Source organism: Zingiber officinale, chromosome 5B (genome assembly GCF_018446385.1).
Source record: "Zingiber officinale cultivar Zhangliang chromosome 5B, Zo_v1.1, whole genome shotgun sequence".
Taxonomy (NCBI): Eukaryota; Viridiplantae; Streptophyta; class Magnoliopsida; order Zingiberales; family Zingiberaceae; genus Zingiber; species Zingiber officinale.
In genome coordinates this window covers 16,427,656-16,442,685 of record NC_055995.1, presented here as the reverse complement: position 1 = coordinate 16,442,685, position 15,030 = coordinate 16,427,656, and the positions used below count along the sequence as shown (strand labels likewise).

General features: G+C 45.0%; 2 protein-coding genes across 3 annotated transcripts; one reads left to right on the top strand and one right to left on the bottom strand.

Moving 5' to 3' along the window:
• Nucleotides 1-7,318: 7,318 nt before the first annotated feature.
• LOC121986532 (probable indole-3-acetic acid-amido synthetase GH3.6) lies at nt 7,319-11,774 on the top strand. The gene is made up of 3 exons (XM_042540498.1): nt 7,319-7,464; nt 10,190-10,514; nt 10,743-11,774. Exons 1-3 carry the CDS (start codon nt 7,319-7,321, stop codon nt 11,772-11,774), a joined length of 1,503 nt encoding a protein of 500 aa, XP_042396432.1.
• LOC121984169 (probable LRR receptor-like serine/threonine-protein kinase RKF3) lies at nt 11,359-14,730 on the bottom strand. Of its 2 annotated transcripts, XR_006112802.1 has the most exons (3): nt 12,713-14,730; nt 11,845-12,211; nt 11,359-11,707 (listed from the first exon to the last, which is right to left on the bottom strand). XR_006112802.1 is itself a non-coding variant. In XM_042536985.1 (2 exons), exon 1 carries the CDS (start codon nt 14,723-14,725, stop codon nt 12,743-12,745), a length of 1,983 nt encoding a protein of 660 aa, XP_042392919.1. In that variant the 5' UTR covers nt 14,726-14,730; the 3' UTR covers nt 11,794-12,211; nt 12,713-12,742. The 2 variants fall into 2 exon arrangements, 1 of the variants encoding a protein (XP_042392919.1); XM_042536985.1 differs by lacking the exon at nt 11,359-11,707 and having other exon boundaries at nt 11,794-12,211.
• Between the last annotated feature and the right edge of the window lie 300 nt (nt 14,731-15,030).

Here is a 15,030-nt window from a genome sequence, read left to right as displayed (position 1 = left end):
AGGGCTTAAACAAAATGAGTGAGTCAGATATAATACAAACATTTCATAATAAACTCATGAAGTGCATAATAAACCAGTCGGGCATATATTCCCGCATAATATAAGCATAGTTGATAATGAATTACCGGATTGCGTAATAGACCGATCGGATATATAATCCCAAACAAAATAAGAAAACCAGACATAACATAAGCACCATTGATAATGAATTTCCAGATTGCGTAATAGACTGATCGGATATATGATCCTGAATGAAATAAGCAAGCTAAATGTAATATAAGTAGTATTGATAATGAATTCCTAGATTGTGTAATAGACCGATTGGATATATAATCTCGGACGAAATAAACAAGCTAGATATAATATAAGCAGAATAGATAATGAATCCTCTAATTAACTGTTGAAGGTTTAAAGTTTCCAATCGCCCCTCAAGGTCGCCTATCTGGTCACTCCTTAAGGTCGTCGATCGATTGTTGATGATTTAAAGTCTCCAGCCATCCGAGTGACCGATCGACTATTGATGGTTTAACATCTCTGCCCGTCTGAGCGACCAATTGACTGTTGAGGTTTAAAGTCTTCGGTCACCCCTTAAGGGAGCCTGCCCGATCACCTTTTATGGTCATCGATCGACTATTGAGGTTTAAAGTCTCTAGTCGCCCCTTAAGGGAGCATGTCCGGTCACCCCTTAAGGTCACCCATCGACTATTGAGGTTTAAAGTCTCTGGTCACCCCTTAAGGGAGCCTGTCTGGTCACCCCTTAAGGTCGTCGATCGATTGTTGAGGTTTAAAGTCTCCGATCGCCCTTTAAGGGAATCTGTCCGGTCACCCTTTAAGGTCCGATCACCCCTTAAGGGAGTCTGTCCGGTCACCCCTTAAAGTCATCGAAAAACTATTAAGGTTTACAGTCTCCGGTCACCCCTTAAGGGAGTCTGTCCGGTCACCCCTTAATGTCGCCGATAGACTATTGAGATTTAAAGTCTCCGGTCGCCCCTTAAGGGAGCTTATCCAGTCACCCCTTAAGATCGTCGATCGACTATTGAGGTTTAAAGTCTCTGGTCGCCCCTTAAGGGAGCTTGTCCGGTCACCCCTTAAGGCGCCAATCGACTGTTGAGGTTTAAAGTCTCCAGTCACCCCTTAAGGGAGCTTGTCTGATCACCCCTTTAGGTCATCGATCAACTATTAAGATTTAAAGTCTCCGATCGCCCCTTAAGGGAGCCTGTCTAGTCACCCATTAAGGTCGTTGATCGACTATTGATGGAGAATAGATCCACTTACTCAGGAGATTGTATAGACTTTTTAGATAATGTTGCCTGCACTTTTCATTAATTGTACAAAAAAGTTGGACAAAATACATGAATAGGTTATAAGTGTTCTTGTTAGGTTTTGTAAGGTTGTAAATGATTTGTACTCTAAGGTCACTCGAGATTTCTCCCCTCTGTGTCTTGAAGATAATAAGAACTTGAGGTGAGTTTTTGCACCATCCTGTAGTATCCTCCCCATTGTAGCTCCAGTTTATTAACATCCCCGACTATCTTGATGCGCTTCCAAACTAGATGACTCACTTGGGAGAATCTACGAATAACTCTCTTCTTTGATGATCTTATTCAGATCAGCTCCGAACCCCCGTTTCCTTTGCTTGACCGAGTGAACATCAGGATATACATGAAGTGCATGCTCTATGACCATCGGAGACACGCCTATTGTTGGAGGATCGGTGGCCGGCTTGAAGGGGGGTTGGATAGACGGCACCCCCAAATCGTTGCTTCCTATGATGTTAGCGCAGCGGAATACAAACAAACACAAATAGAAAGTTAAACACTAAATACAAGAATGGAAATGCAAACCGCTAACACGTTCGTTTACGTGGTTCGGAGATAACTTGCTCCTACTCCACGGCGTGTCCGTAAGGTGGACGATCCCTCAATCCGTCGGTGGATTAGTCCCCGGCAAACTCCGGCTAGCTCAACCTCCTTGTGGGTGGAGAAACCTCACCACAACACTCACCAACAACACTTGGACACAAGGGAACCTTGAGCACTTTGGTGACTACTAATTAGGCTTTAACCAAGTCTAATTTCGCCAGGTTGACCGGCCATCCCAAACTCCTTCTTATAGAGCTTGGGGAAATCAGCCTTGCTGATTTGCCCGTTACCAGTCGACTGGTCCTTGCACCAGTCGACTGGTGCCAACCCAACGTCTCTCTCAACGGCTATCTATCAGTCGACTGGTCCCAGCCGTTTTAGGCACAGAGAGCTTCTGTGCTCACCACCAGTCGACTGGTACAACCCTAAACTTAGGGTTTCCCATCCCGAGTACATTTCACTCGCACTCGGACCCTCACGACTCACTTGACTCTTCTTTGCAGCCTTGACCTCTTGCCTTCAAGCCTACTTCCTTTGGCTCTCGTCCCTCGGATGCATCCAAGCCCGCGGCTCGTCCCAATGTCATCCTTTGCGTATGCCTCGAAGTCGCTTCCCTCGGCCCTTGTCCTTGCTGCCTTGTCCACGGTCCCTCGGATGCTCCATCCTTCACCGGACCCGAAGCCATCAAACTGAGTCACATGTGTCACCTGTAGTCCTGCACAACTCAAGTACACATATCAAATAACAAGGGTAAACCTAACTTAAACCCTTTGCCCAAACACCAAAACGCATGGTCCCACGAACCATTGGGATTGCTCCAACAATCTCCTCCTTTTTGGTGTTTGGCAATACGTTTAAGTTAGGGAAAACAAATAGCAAATAAACATGCTAATACAATGGACTTACGATGCCAAGGCTACACACTTGGACTTACTCCGCCGAATGGACTTACATTGCCAAGGCTACACACTTGGCAACCGCCGAAACAATGCACAGGGCTTTTTAAGAACCTATCCCAAGGCTCCCCCTACACCTAAGCTCCCATTGAGCTAGGATTTTCCACATAAGGCTTTTTAAGGACCTATCCCAAGGCTCCCCCTACACAAAGGTACTTTCAGGTTTTCCTAACTAAACCTTACTTCTCCCCCTTTGCCTAACATCCAAAAAGTTCTCCAACAATATTCCAATTGTTGAAAACTTATCATCCAAACTGACCCTAGACTCATGTATTAATCCCCCTTGGATCCCATACATCTAAACGAGTTGACATGGTCAAGAACAGCGCTGAAAAACACTTTCAGCCTGGTATCAGTCGACTGCCCCAAGTGCCAGTCGACTGCCCTCGTCAAAATGAGCTTACAGAACCATTCTGTGCTCAAAAACATTGTTACCAGTCGACTGGTATCTACACCAGTCGACTGGTACCCTATTTCTGAAAAAATCAGCCTTTTCAGGCCAACTTCAGAAATGCACCAGTAATTCCCTAGACCTCCAAAAATTCCCAAATTTTGTGGAGAGGTCTATTGTACTCTTGTCTACTTGAGAAAAATACATTACAAAATGTATCTATAACCAATCCCAAGATTGAAACAAAATCCAAAACTAGCTAAATGGTTCAATTGAACCTTGACCTAAAGTCCTAGTTTTGGCTTCCTTTTGATGTATTTGCCCATACCAACCCACAATGCATCCCTAGCATTGGTTTATATGGCATCTATACATCCAAACCAATTATCATGCTATATGACCCCAAATGTCATATTTCTTGCATGAAACACAATCCATGTGTGCCAAATCCCTAGGTTTGAGACTCAAGTTCGTCTCCAAACCATTTGGCACACTCCATGGCTCCTCTAGACCCCCAAGTAGAACCCACCTGAGATCCATTGGCCATGGGTCCCAATTTGACTCTTTGAACTCCCCCTAGAGCTCTTAACCTTAGCCATCTCCCTAGGTGACTCATCTATTGTGGCTATACCACAATGATGTCCCTTAGAAGATCTCCTTATCTTCTTGACCTTGGATACATCATCCTTGCCATAATCATATGCAACCCTAGCATATTTCTTTTTATTGGCCTTGGATGACTCTCCCTTGCCCTTATCATGTGTCACCCTAGCACATGGTCTCCTTTTGACCTTGGAGGGACTAGATTGGTATCCCAAGCCCGATCTATCATTGTTGGGTTTTTGGCTACCCAACATCATACTTAATCCCTTAGATCCAACATTGAATCTCTTAAGGAATTGTTCTAACTTATCAAGCTTTCCCCTTAAATCTTGATTCTCCTTCTCTAGGTTCCTAACCCTAGAGTTAATTTGTCCACCTTGGACATTCCTAGACCTACCCTTCCTAGGCATGTGTCTCCCCTTCTTGGGATTAATGCCTTGGTTCTCCATTACCTTCTTCTCCTTAGGTAATGAGAATTTAATGTGTCTAGGTCTATCATGTATAGGTCTCCTAGGGTTATGATCTACATTAACCCTATTCCGATCATGATATTTGAAACCAAAATTTTGCATGGGCATATAATGATTAACATTCTTTTTCCTAGCATGCATGGAGGAGTTTAAATTTGAATTAACCTTCAAGTTAGGGTATACCTCCCTTACCCTTGAAGCTCCCCCTTGACTCTTGCTTCTCTTCTTCTCCCATTTCTTCAAATGCGCCAACTTCTTGATTCCTTTCTTCTTTGGGCATTTGGTGTGGTAATGACCCCGCTCACCACACGTGAAGCACACTATGTGCCATTTCTTCTCCATCTTTTGGGCTTCTTCACTCCTACAACCCTTGTTAGTGTTTAAATTAACTTGAATGGGTTTAGGAGATACCTTCTTCTTACCTATAGGACATCTACTTTTGTAGTGCCCCCTTTTATTGCACCCGAAGCACACAATGTGATCTTTTGATTTTGCTTCGGTGGAGGTGCTCACTAGGTTGACCTCCAAGACCTCTTCTTCATCCTCTTCACTTGTCTTGGACTTTTCTTCAACCCTTGAGAATGTCTCCTCATCCACACTAGTGGATAGCATTTCTTCATCCTTCTCCTCCGAAGTTGAGCGTGACTCAACTTCCGTTTGCTCCTCTTCAACTTGAGCAACTAGACCCATCTCAATGGGTTCTTCTTCCTCTTGTGTAGGTTTAGGTTCTTCTTGTAGAACCATCTTCACCTTGCTCCACAACTCGTGGGCGTTCTTATACTCACCTACACCATTTATCACATGATTAGGCAAAATATCAATCAATATAGATATTACCTTTGAATTTACCTCCGATCGTGTGGTTTGCTCTTCCGTCCAATGTCGTGGTCGGAGTCTCTTCCCTTTCTTGTCTTTTGGGTCTTCGAACGGTTCCTTGATCACCATCATTGTATCCCAATCCGTGTTGAAGAAAACCTCCATCCTCACCATCCAATACGTGATGTCCCCAAGGCTTCCTCCTTCAAATTTTGGAGGGACAATAAACCCGGCCATCTTGTGCTTCCTTGGCGGTTAGTCCAACGGAGAGCGTCCTCGCTCTGATACCACTTGTTGGAGGATCGGTAGCAGGCTTGAAGGGGATTGGATAGACGGCACCCCCAAATCGTTGCTTCCTATGATGTTAGCGCAGCGGAATACAAACAAACACAAATAGAAAGTTAAACACTAAATACAAGAATGGGAATGCAAACCGCTAACACGTTCGTTTACGTGGTTCGGAGATAACTTGCTCCTACTCCACGGCGTGTCCGTAAGGTGGACGATCCCTCAATCCGTCGGTGGATTAGTCCCCGGCAAACTCCGGCTAGCTCAACCTCCTTGTGGGTGGAGAAACCTCACCACAACACTCACCAACAACACTTGGACACAAGGGAACCTTGAGCACTTTGGTGACTACTAATTAGGCTTTAACCAAGTCTAATTTCGTCAGGTTGACCGGCCATCCCAAGCTCCTTCTTATAGAGCTTGGGCAAATCAGCCTTGCTGATTTGCCCGTTACCAGTCGACTGGTCCTTGCACCAGTCGACTGGTGCCAACCCAACGTCTCTCTCAACGGCTATCTATCAGTCGACTGGTCCCTGGACCACTAGTCGACTGGTTCCAGTACCAGTCGACTGGTACAACCCTAAACTTAGGGTTTCCCATCCCGAGTACATTTCACTCGCACTCGGACCCTCACGACTCACTTGACTCTTCTTTGCAGCCTTGACCTCTTGCCTTCAAGCCTACTTCCTTTGGCTCTCGTCCCTCGGATGCATCCAAGCCCGCGGCTCGTCCCAATGTCATCTTTCGCGTATGCCTCGAAGTCGCTTCCCTCGGCCCTTGTCCTTGCTGCCTTGTCCACGGTCCCTCGGATGCTCCATCATTCACCGAACCCGAAGCCGTCAACCTGAGTCACATGTGTCACCTGTAGTCCTGCACAACTCAAGTACACATATCAAATAACAAGGGTAAACCTAACTTAAACCCTTTGCCCAAACACCAAAACACATGGTCCCACGAACCATTGGGATTGCTCCAACACCTATCACCTCTTTGGCCATCCAGGAAAATACATCACTGTTGCATGTCAAGCATCTCAACAGCTCAACCTTAAGTTTGAGAGACAGGTCGGCCGCTATATGAGCAGTAGCCTTCGGCCGACCAACCTGAATCTGCACTTCCTCCTTCTCTTCATACATTAGGACGGGAGACTTTTCTTGAATGACGTTAACCTCCATCCTTTGAATTTTCTGAGCGACATTAGCTTCTATCTTTACTATCTCCACATAGTACTTGTGTGCTACCAGTTGATCACCTTTAACTTCTCCCATTTGATCATCCATGGAGAATTTTATCTTCTGGAAGAAAGTTGAAATGACCACCCGAAATTCATTAAGGGCAAGCTGACCGAAGATTACATTATAAGTTGAAGGTGCATCTACCACCATAAAGACTGATCGACGTGTCCGTATCAAGGGTTCCTCCCCGAGGGATATGGCCAATTTGATATGGCCGAGCGATTGGACTTCATTGCCCGTAAACCCATACAAATAAGTCGAAATGGGTTGGAGCTCACTCGGGTCAATTTGAAACTGATCAAAAGCTTGCTTGAAAATGATGTTAACAGAGCTACCTTGCGAAAAATCCTTGAATCGACGAATAAAATTGTCCGGCAATCGTTTGAACCATCGCTAGCTGCTCTACCGAATGTGGTGAGGAACATTCGGCATTTCATACCATTTGTTAATTGCTGAAGAAGGGCGATATGCTCGAACTTGAGAAGATGATCTTCTGGATTGGTCGTTCCTAAGTATTCTCCAATATTCAAGTTTTGCTATCATTTTGGTAATGGATCATCTAATACCCTCTGAGAGAATGGAGTGACAATTCGCTCAGTAGAACTATCACTAGCTACAACTTTTCCTCTATATCGATCTCGCATAGGTGCCTCCCTAAAAGACTCCTGAGGTATTATCCCTTGGCCCAAATGTTCTAATGGTGTGTGAAAAAGAACTCGGAGGTGTCGAGTTGGTGAGAGAGGCACAGGAAGCAAGCGAGCAAGGCCCTTCTCCTAAATCCCTCTCTCCCTCTGATGAGCAGTTGTTGACGTTTCTAGACTTGGTGGTGGTAGCATGCCACCGGTATTGGCTTGTTGTTATTGTTGAAGTAAATTTTGCACTCTGGCGTTGATGAGTAACTTGAGATCCTCTTGTGTTATGGTTACAGTATTGAGTTTTCCAGCCTCTTCCATTGTAAAGCTTCAGATCTAGGCAAGATGTTCCCATAGACGGTGCCAAATTTAATCCTATTTGAAGATGATGAGATGGTGCACTGGCTCCGGTGAATGAAGAACGGCAAACCTCTCAAGATTTGAAGGAACTCCTTGATGATCCTGCGCACAGTGAGACGAGCCAACAAAGCATTAGTGACCTAAGTCTGGGGTAAAAATTCCTGGCTAGGCCCTCCGACTCTTAAGTCAGTCTTCTCTCTTGGAAAAGTGGAAGAAGAACAGTAACAGAGAATGTAGAAAAAAAGGGTTTCAGATGCAAGCGCTTGTGTTTGCATACCTTACCAGCGGAGATGATTCCCCTTCTGTTGAATATATCTTGGCCGGTGATAAAGTCGGTTATATATTCAGAATATCTTCTGTTGAATACCTCCCGACCAGTCATTAAGCCGGTCATATGCTAAAAGTCTTGTAAAGATGAGTACTTTTAAGCGCGGCTGGTGTTTGCCCGATTGAGCGCATACAATCATCCTCACACTCGTTCGGTATTCGCTTGGCCGAACGTATGCTCGAAACTTTATAAAGCTGAGTGCCCTTAAGCTCAGCCAAGCTTTGCCCGATCGAGCGCATACAAGCATTCTCACACTCGTTCGGTCTTCGCTCGGCCGAACATATACTAGAAACTTTATAATGCGGAGTGATTTTAGGATCGGTCGGGCTTTCCCCGATGGAGCACATACAAGCATCCTCACACTCGTTTGGTCTTCGCTCGGTCGAACATATGCTAGAAAATGTATAAGGCTGAATGCCTTTAAGCTCGGCTAGGCTTTTCCCGGTCAAGCGCATACAAGCATCCTCACACTTGTTTGGTCTTCGCTCGGCCAAACATATGTTAGAAACTTTATAAGGCTGAGTGCCTATAGGCTTGGCCGGGCTTTGCCCGGTCGAGCGCATACAAGCATCCTCATACTCGTTCGATCTTCGCTTGACCGAACGCATGCTAGAAACTTTATAAGGCTGAATGCCTTTAGGCTCGGTCGGGCTTTGCCCAGTCGAGTGCATACAAGAATTCTCACATTCATTCGGTGTTCGCTCGGCCAAGCGTTTGCTAGAAACTTTATAAGGTTGAATGTCTTTTGTCTCGGGCAGATTTATGTCCATCCGGGCGCATGCACAAAATCCCTTAGTTGGTCGGCCTGTACCTGTCCCTTTGTGTAACTCAAACTTGATAAGACTAAGCACCTTTGGGCGCGGCCAATGTTTCCCGTCCGAACGTATACAAAGAACCTTATGCTTGACCAGAATTAGGTGTCACCTCATTCTCTCGACTTTGGCTTCCATGTCACATGAAGGGTTCGCTCACTATAACCCGTATCATCAAGTTATACAATAGAGGAATGAAAGAAAAAGTAATAAATGTAGATTTTAAATTTGTAATTAATCTTCAGTAATTATCTTAAGGTGTTGATATTTTTAATTTTGTAATAATTTAATTGGTATCTTTTAATTTGATAAGAGTTTATTGGATTATTGTGCTTCACACCAATGGCATTTCTTTCCTTATTTAATTATAATTATGGGTTTTCAATGAATAAATTTCTTATTAATTTCTCTGTTTGTGATTTCTCCAATTTTTTTCTTTAAGTCATTTCTTTTATTTCATCAATTTTGTCCCAACAACATCAAGTTCCACCACCAATCCCATATCAAGCCCAAACCACCTAAGTTGTTTAATACAAGTATCCCAGGCTAATAAATGTGTTGCCCTGTTATCAACAGATTGGCTTTTTACCATATAAAATTTTCTTTTGAGCTTGTCTATCGACTTCATAAACCATTTAGGCACTACGCAGTAGGTGAATTAGATCATAATTTTTTTTCTTCCAATGGTGCAAATCTGCAGCTACACATTCTGAATTATTCATTGTCTGTAACTTCTGCTGGGCTTTTTAATCCCAACTGATACCCCAGGTAAATGATTGGTAGCTCTTCAGCTTTTCAGCTTTGCAACCAAAACTTGCTGCCAGTCTTTCACCAATATAACTCATAAATGACTTGTTGGAATTGATATTTAAGCCACTGACCAAACTGAAGCAAGCCAATACTGTGCTGAGATTTTTTTTATTTCTAGTTCATCTACCCTCATGAATATTCAAGTATCACCTGCGTACTATAAAATTATCGAATAGTCTCTGACAGAAATTTGTATGATTTTGTATAGCATCCCTTATAACAGCATTTTAGCAAAATCCTTATGGCTCATTTAAAAAAAATACATAACAAACTTCAAATGGACATTTTGAAGTTTTCTGCTCCTGAAGTAATTTGCTTGTTTTTTTTCTCTCCCTCACCTTGTACTTTTCAGACTGGAGCAATTAAATTGATCAGACAAATTAAATGGCACGACGAGAAGTGTAGCTCTCAAAATGTCTACTTCTTTTTCAGTTCAGGAACAAGCACATCGAAGCCAAAGCTGATTCCTTAATTTGATTCAAGCCTAGCAAAATCTGCTTCCAGTGTAGCACATCAAACCAGCTCGGCCCTTCTCCAAATGTCATCTTTCGATCAAACAATTTGCACTTCATTCAACTTTGTGTACCCATCTTTCTCATCAATTCAGTTTTTTTTTGCTACAACAGGTTATTTCCCCCAACAAGATCTGCCAACAAAGTTCTATGGTTCCTCTATGCAGGAAATGTAACTGCAACCGAAGCAGGGTACAAGGTGATGGCTGCTTCTGCATTCCCTTTTCACAACAACACTCCAACACCTTCACCACTGCTCTCAATGTGCGTCAGCCCCCGTGAGGTCATCGTAGGAGCAGACACCCTTCAACAGATGTATTGTCATCTTCTTTGCGGCCTCAGCCTCTCTGCTTCCGTAGACTGCATTCGTGTGGCAAAAGGCGAAATCGCACGCCCCCAGCGCCCACGCCGCACCCGACTTAAGGCCATCACGAGGGAGGTAAATCACAGCATCCTGAGCGAGCATGTGGCAGGTGGGGTGAGTTGCACAGGGACCGGGGATTTACGCTCCGACTACCCTGAGTTTCAACCCCGCGACCTCATGTGGTAAGCATCCCACCACATACCAACTCGGATGACCTGTGGGGTTTCCATAGACTGCATTCGTGCACCTTATGCAGCTGGCCTCATCAGGGCAATTCGAATGCTGGAATCCAAATGGATGCAGCTTTGTGATGACATCGAATATGGATCACTGAGCTCAGAGATCACAGAGCCTTCCATGAGAGTTGCAGTTCAAGAATTGCTTGGAGCTCCACAGCCAGAGTTGGCTACAAGGATACGAGAAATTTGCATGAGAAATAATAGGCGGGGTATTCTTTGCCGCTTGTGGCCAAAACTTTGTTACATTGCGTGCGTCAGCACAGGAAGCATGGAACAATATTTTTCACTCATAAAGCATTATGCTGGTGATAATTTGCCATTGTTGGGTGGAGACTACTTTGCTTCAGAGTGCCCTATTGGCATCAACATGGATAGAAGTCGCCCACCTGCTACCACAAGCTTTGTGATCATTCCCTCAGCGGCTTACTTTGAGTTCCTCCCTTTCGAGCTTGGAGCTTCACCTAATGTTCAAGAAACAGTAGACATATCTGGTGTAGAGGTAGGAAAGATGTATGAGGTGGTGGTGACTACTTACAGAGGACTTTACCGCTACCGCTTGAACGATGTCGTCAAGGTTGTTGGCTTTTATAACTCCTCACCAAGAGTGGAATTCATCACAAGAGCACCAAAAGGAGATTCAGAGGTCTTCACGGAGAGAGATTTGATCTCTGCAATGACTACTTTGGGGCTTATGATTGGGGATGGAAAGGGAGGAGAAATAGTGGAGTTTGCTGGGTATTTGGACCCCAACTCAGACCAGGAACATGTTATCATCTTTGTGGAGTTGGACAAGGATTGCTTGTTTCTGCAAAGGGAGAATGTGGACAAGTCCATTGGACAACTGAGCAGGTGTTGTCAGTCGCTTGAAGCTTGTTTGGGGAGTGTTTATAAGGTGAAGAGGGCAAAGGGAAATCTTGGTCTTCTTGAGTTGTCGATAGTGAAACCAGGTAGCTTTGAAGGGTTAGCAAGAATGGCCATCAAGAGTGGAGCACCTGCCAACCAATATAAACCTGCAAAGATACTTCGGACCTGCAATTTTGTAAATTTATTGAAAGAAAATGTCATATTGAGTAGTGCCAGTGAGCTCAACATCTGAATTGTAGAAGACATGAAGATATAGAACAAGGCATCGCTTGCAATACATTCAAAAAACTCAATAGACCTACTTGCTGAACCAACATATCAGTGTTTTAAAAATAAGCTCAACATATTCCAACATCTGGTCGTCCAATTGCCCCTTGAATCACCCAAATTCCTTGATGGTCTCAGGCTTAATTGTGCGGTGGTAGTTGATGGACAAGAAAACTTGAAGAAATGTGTTCAGTAAAGGTAGTGTGTGATTCCATTGCAGAGTTATTGACCATCTTGCAGAATCATTGTTTCTTTGCTTTACATCCTTGTGTCTTCTCTTCAATGCCTGGATCAATCCACAATTTCGATATGGACTAGGCTCACCAGTATTTTCCGGTGTCTTGTTGATCCCCAAAGTAACCTTGAAAGACTTGCGTGCACTAACTCGGCCATGAGAAATCACTGTAACAAAAAGACATTGTCAAATTTTTTAAAAAAAAATTTCTTGTTACCATGCAAGTGGAATAATTAACTTTGTAGTAGATGGAAGAATATAATAGACTGCCTAAAAACATCCTATATTTTTACAGGGATGAAGGCAAGATTTGTGCCAAGGTAAGAACTTCAAACATAGAAACAGTGAGAAGAATAGAAATCTAGCAAGTGTGACAATACACAATAAGGCATATGATCCATGGTTGAGTCCTAAAACATGGTACGTAGAGGTGTTTCCCTTTGCATTCTACCCTACCTCCATTCTCTATCCCTCCAAGGGAACATAGCCTTGGCAACTAGTTTTATACTTAGTAATTGACAGTAACAGAAAGACAAATTGTACATATGTTTATTAGTTCTTTCTTATTTGGACTTCAAATTATAGTAGTCAAATACCACTCCCTTTTAGTCCTGCCCATATGTTTCCTGAGCATAGACAAAATAGATCAAGAAATGCAAACTTCATACCATGGAAACCGTAGAACAGGCAAGCTCCGTTCAAAGTGATTTGTCCATCTTGGAAACACCCGGTAACGATTCTGACACGATTCCCGAATCATTTGAAGTATCATCCTTCCCAAACGAAAACGACTGGTACCCAGGAGAGCTAGAGAGCAGGCCCGACTCACTGCTAGTTTCAGTATTCTCAGTGTGCGAGAGAATGGGAAAGGCACGGTTCGTCGCAGGCACAGCCAAATCAGTCTCCAGTATCTTCAGAACTTGATCCATCGCGGGTCTTGCATGAAACTGAGGATGCGTACAGAGAACAGCGACATGAACGTACTTCTCCAGCACTTCTTTCGGCCCCAATTCATCCATCCCTTCTTCAATAACATCCAATGCCCTTCCTCTTCTCGCCAAAGACCATGCCCAATCGCTCACAACAAAAGCCTGTCCATCGCTCCTCGATCCGAATGCCTTCTTTCCACTGAGGAGCTCGAGCAGCAGCACTCCGAAGCTAAAAACATCACTTTTCTCAGACAATTGCCCGTACAAGGCGTATTCAGGGGCAACGTATCCTAGGGTTCCGGCTACCTTAGTGCTGACATGGGACATCCCCTCCGGCGTAAACTTTGCCAGCCCAAAGTCTGCTACTTTGGGCTCGAAGTTCTCATCCAGAAGTATGTTACTCGCCTTTATGTCCCTGTGGATGATCAATGGTTGAGCTCCGGTGTGGAGGTAGGCCAATCCACGTGCCGTTCCAACCGCGATCTTTTGCCGCAGCGGCCAACTCAACCGGTGGCCGTGACCCTCTGTAGCAAACAAATGGTCATGCAGGCTTCCGTTCTGCATCAAATCGCAGACAATGATCCTCTGGTGCCCCTCCATCTGGGTGGTGGCGATGCAGTAGCCTCTCAGCGCGAGGAGGTTCACGTGGCGGACGCTGGCGATCACCTCCACCTCATGGGCGAAGCTCGCGTCCCCTGAGGCGGAGCAGTTTTTGAAGCGTTTCAGCGCGACCTCGGTCCCGTCCGCCAGGACGCCCTTGAAGACGTTTCCGTAGCCGCCGCGGCCGATGACGTTATCCCTCGAGAAATTTCTGGTCGCCAATTGGATTTCCTCGTAGGTGAACTTGATTAATGTCGTGCTCGCGCTGATCGACTCTAGCGCCCGAGAGGGCCTAGTCTCCGCTGGTGTTGGCGGCGTCCTCCGCAGGGAACGGCGCCTTCGGATCCAGATCAACAAGGCAAAAACGAGCAGGAGAAGCAACAGGATGCAAACGACGTAGATCCAGATGGACGATCCGGCGCCGCGTCCGCCTCCAGAGTGGGGCGGGGATGAAGTGGAGTTAGCGGAGAGGTTGAAGTAACAATAAGCATTATCGACGCTGGAGGGACCGCCGCTGATGGCGGCGGCAGAGTATATGAAGGGGTAGGAGTTACAGTCGGAGACGTTTCCGTAATCGGGCCCGGGAAGGTACGCAGCCTTGAAGCGGTTGAGGCTGGCAGTGCAAGCGACGCAGACTAGAGAGGAGTGGAGGGATTGATTGCAGTAGGAACCGATTTCGGCAATGGCGGAGCGCGGGACGCGGTCCTCGAAGTCCCCTCGCGAGGTGAGATTCATGCAGCCCTGGGCGATCCAGTCGGTGCGGAAGCCGCAGCCGGCGCGGACGTCGAACGGAGCGGCGGGGAAGAGTGGAGAGAGAGCGGCCTCGAAGTCATCCCAACAAGCTGGAGCGGTGGCGAGGGAGGCATGGAAGAGGGAATTCGTTAGGAGGTATTGGGCGAAGACTAGGTGAAGGGACTGGAGGATGAAATTGCAGCGGGTTTGGGCGTCAGCGCCGGAGAGGGACGAGAAGGAGGAGGCGGTGACGAAGCGGTTTATGACGGAGAAATCGAGCTGGCAGGCGGCGGAGGAACTTTGGGAGAGAGCAGTTGGGTAGGGCAGAAGGAGCAGTGTCAACGGGGAGAAGACGACGAAGAGGACGGGTGCTGTCATCGTAACGAACGGCGGAGAGCTATTGGAACTTTTTCTACGCATTCCATCCATCATGTAGTTAATCACGTAGTTTATTTATATTTTATAATTTTTAATAATGTTATTATGCATTTTTTAAGAAAACAAATGAATCCCGTACTGTTAGAAAAACACAATTAAAAGAATGTAATACCGTTTAGTAATTAATTTATATATACTGTTTTCTATTTATCTTTTATTATAGCAATAAACGCTAATTCTTGTTGGTCAGAAACTGGTCAGTTAGAATTTTTTATCCTTCAATTAAAATGCATGTATATACATACATATAATTAATGTATACATATGATATTACTAAAATATCTATG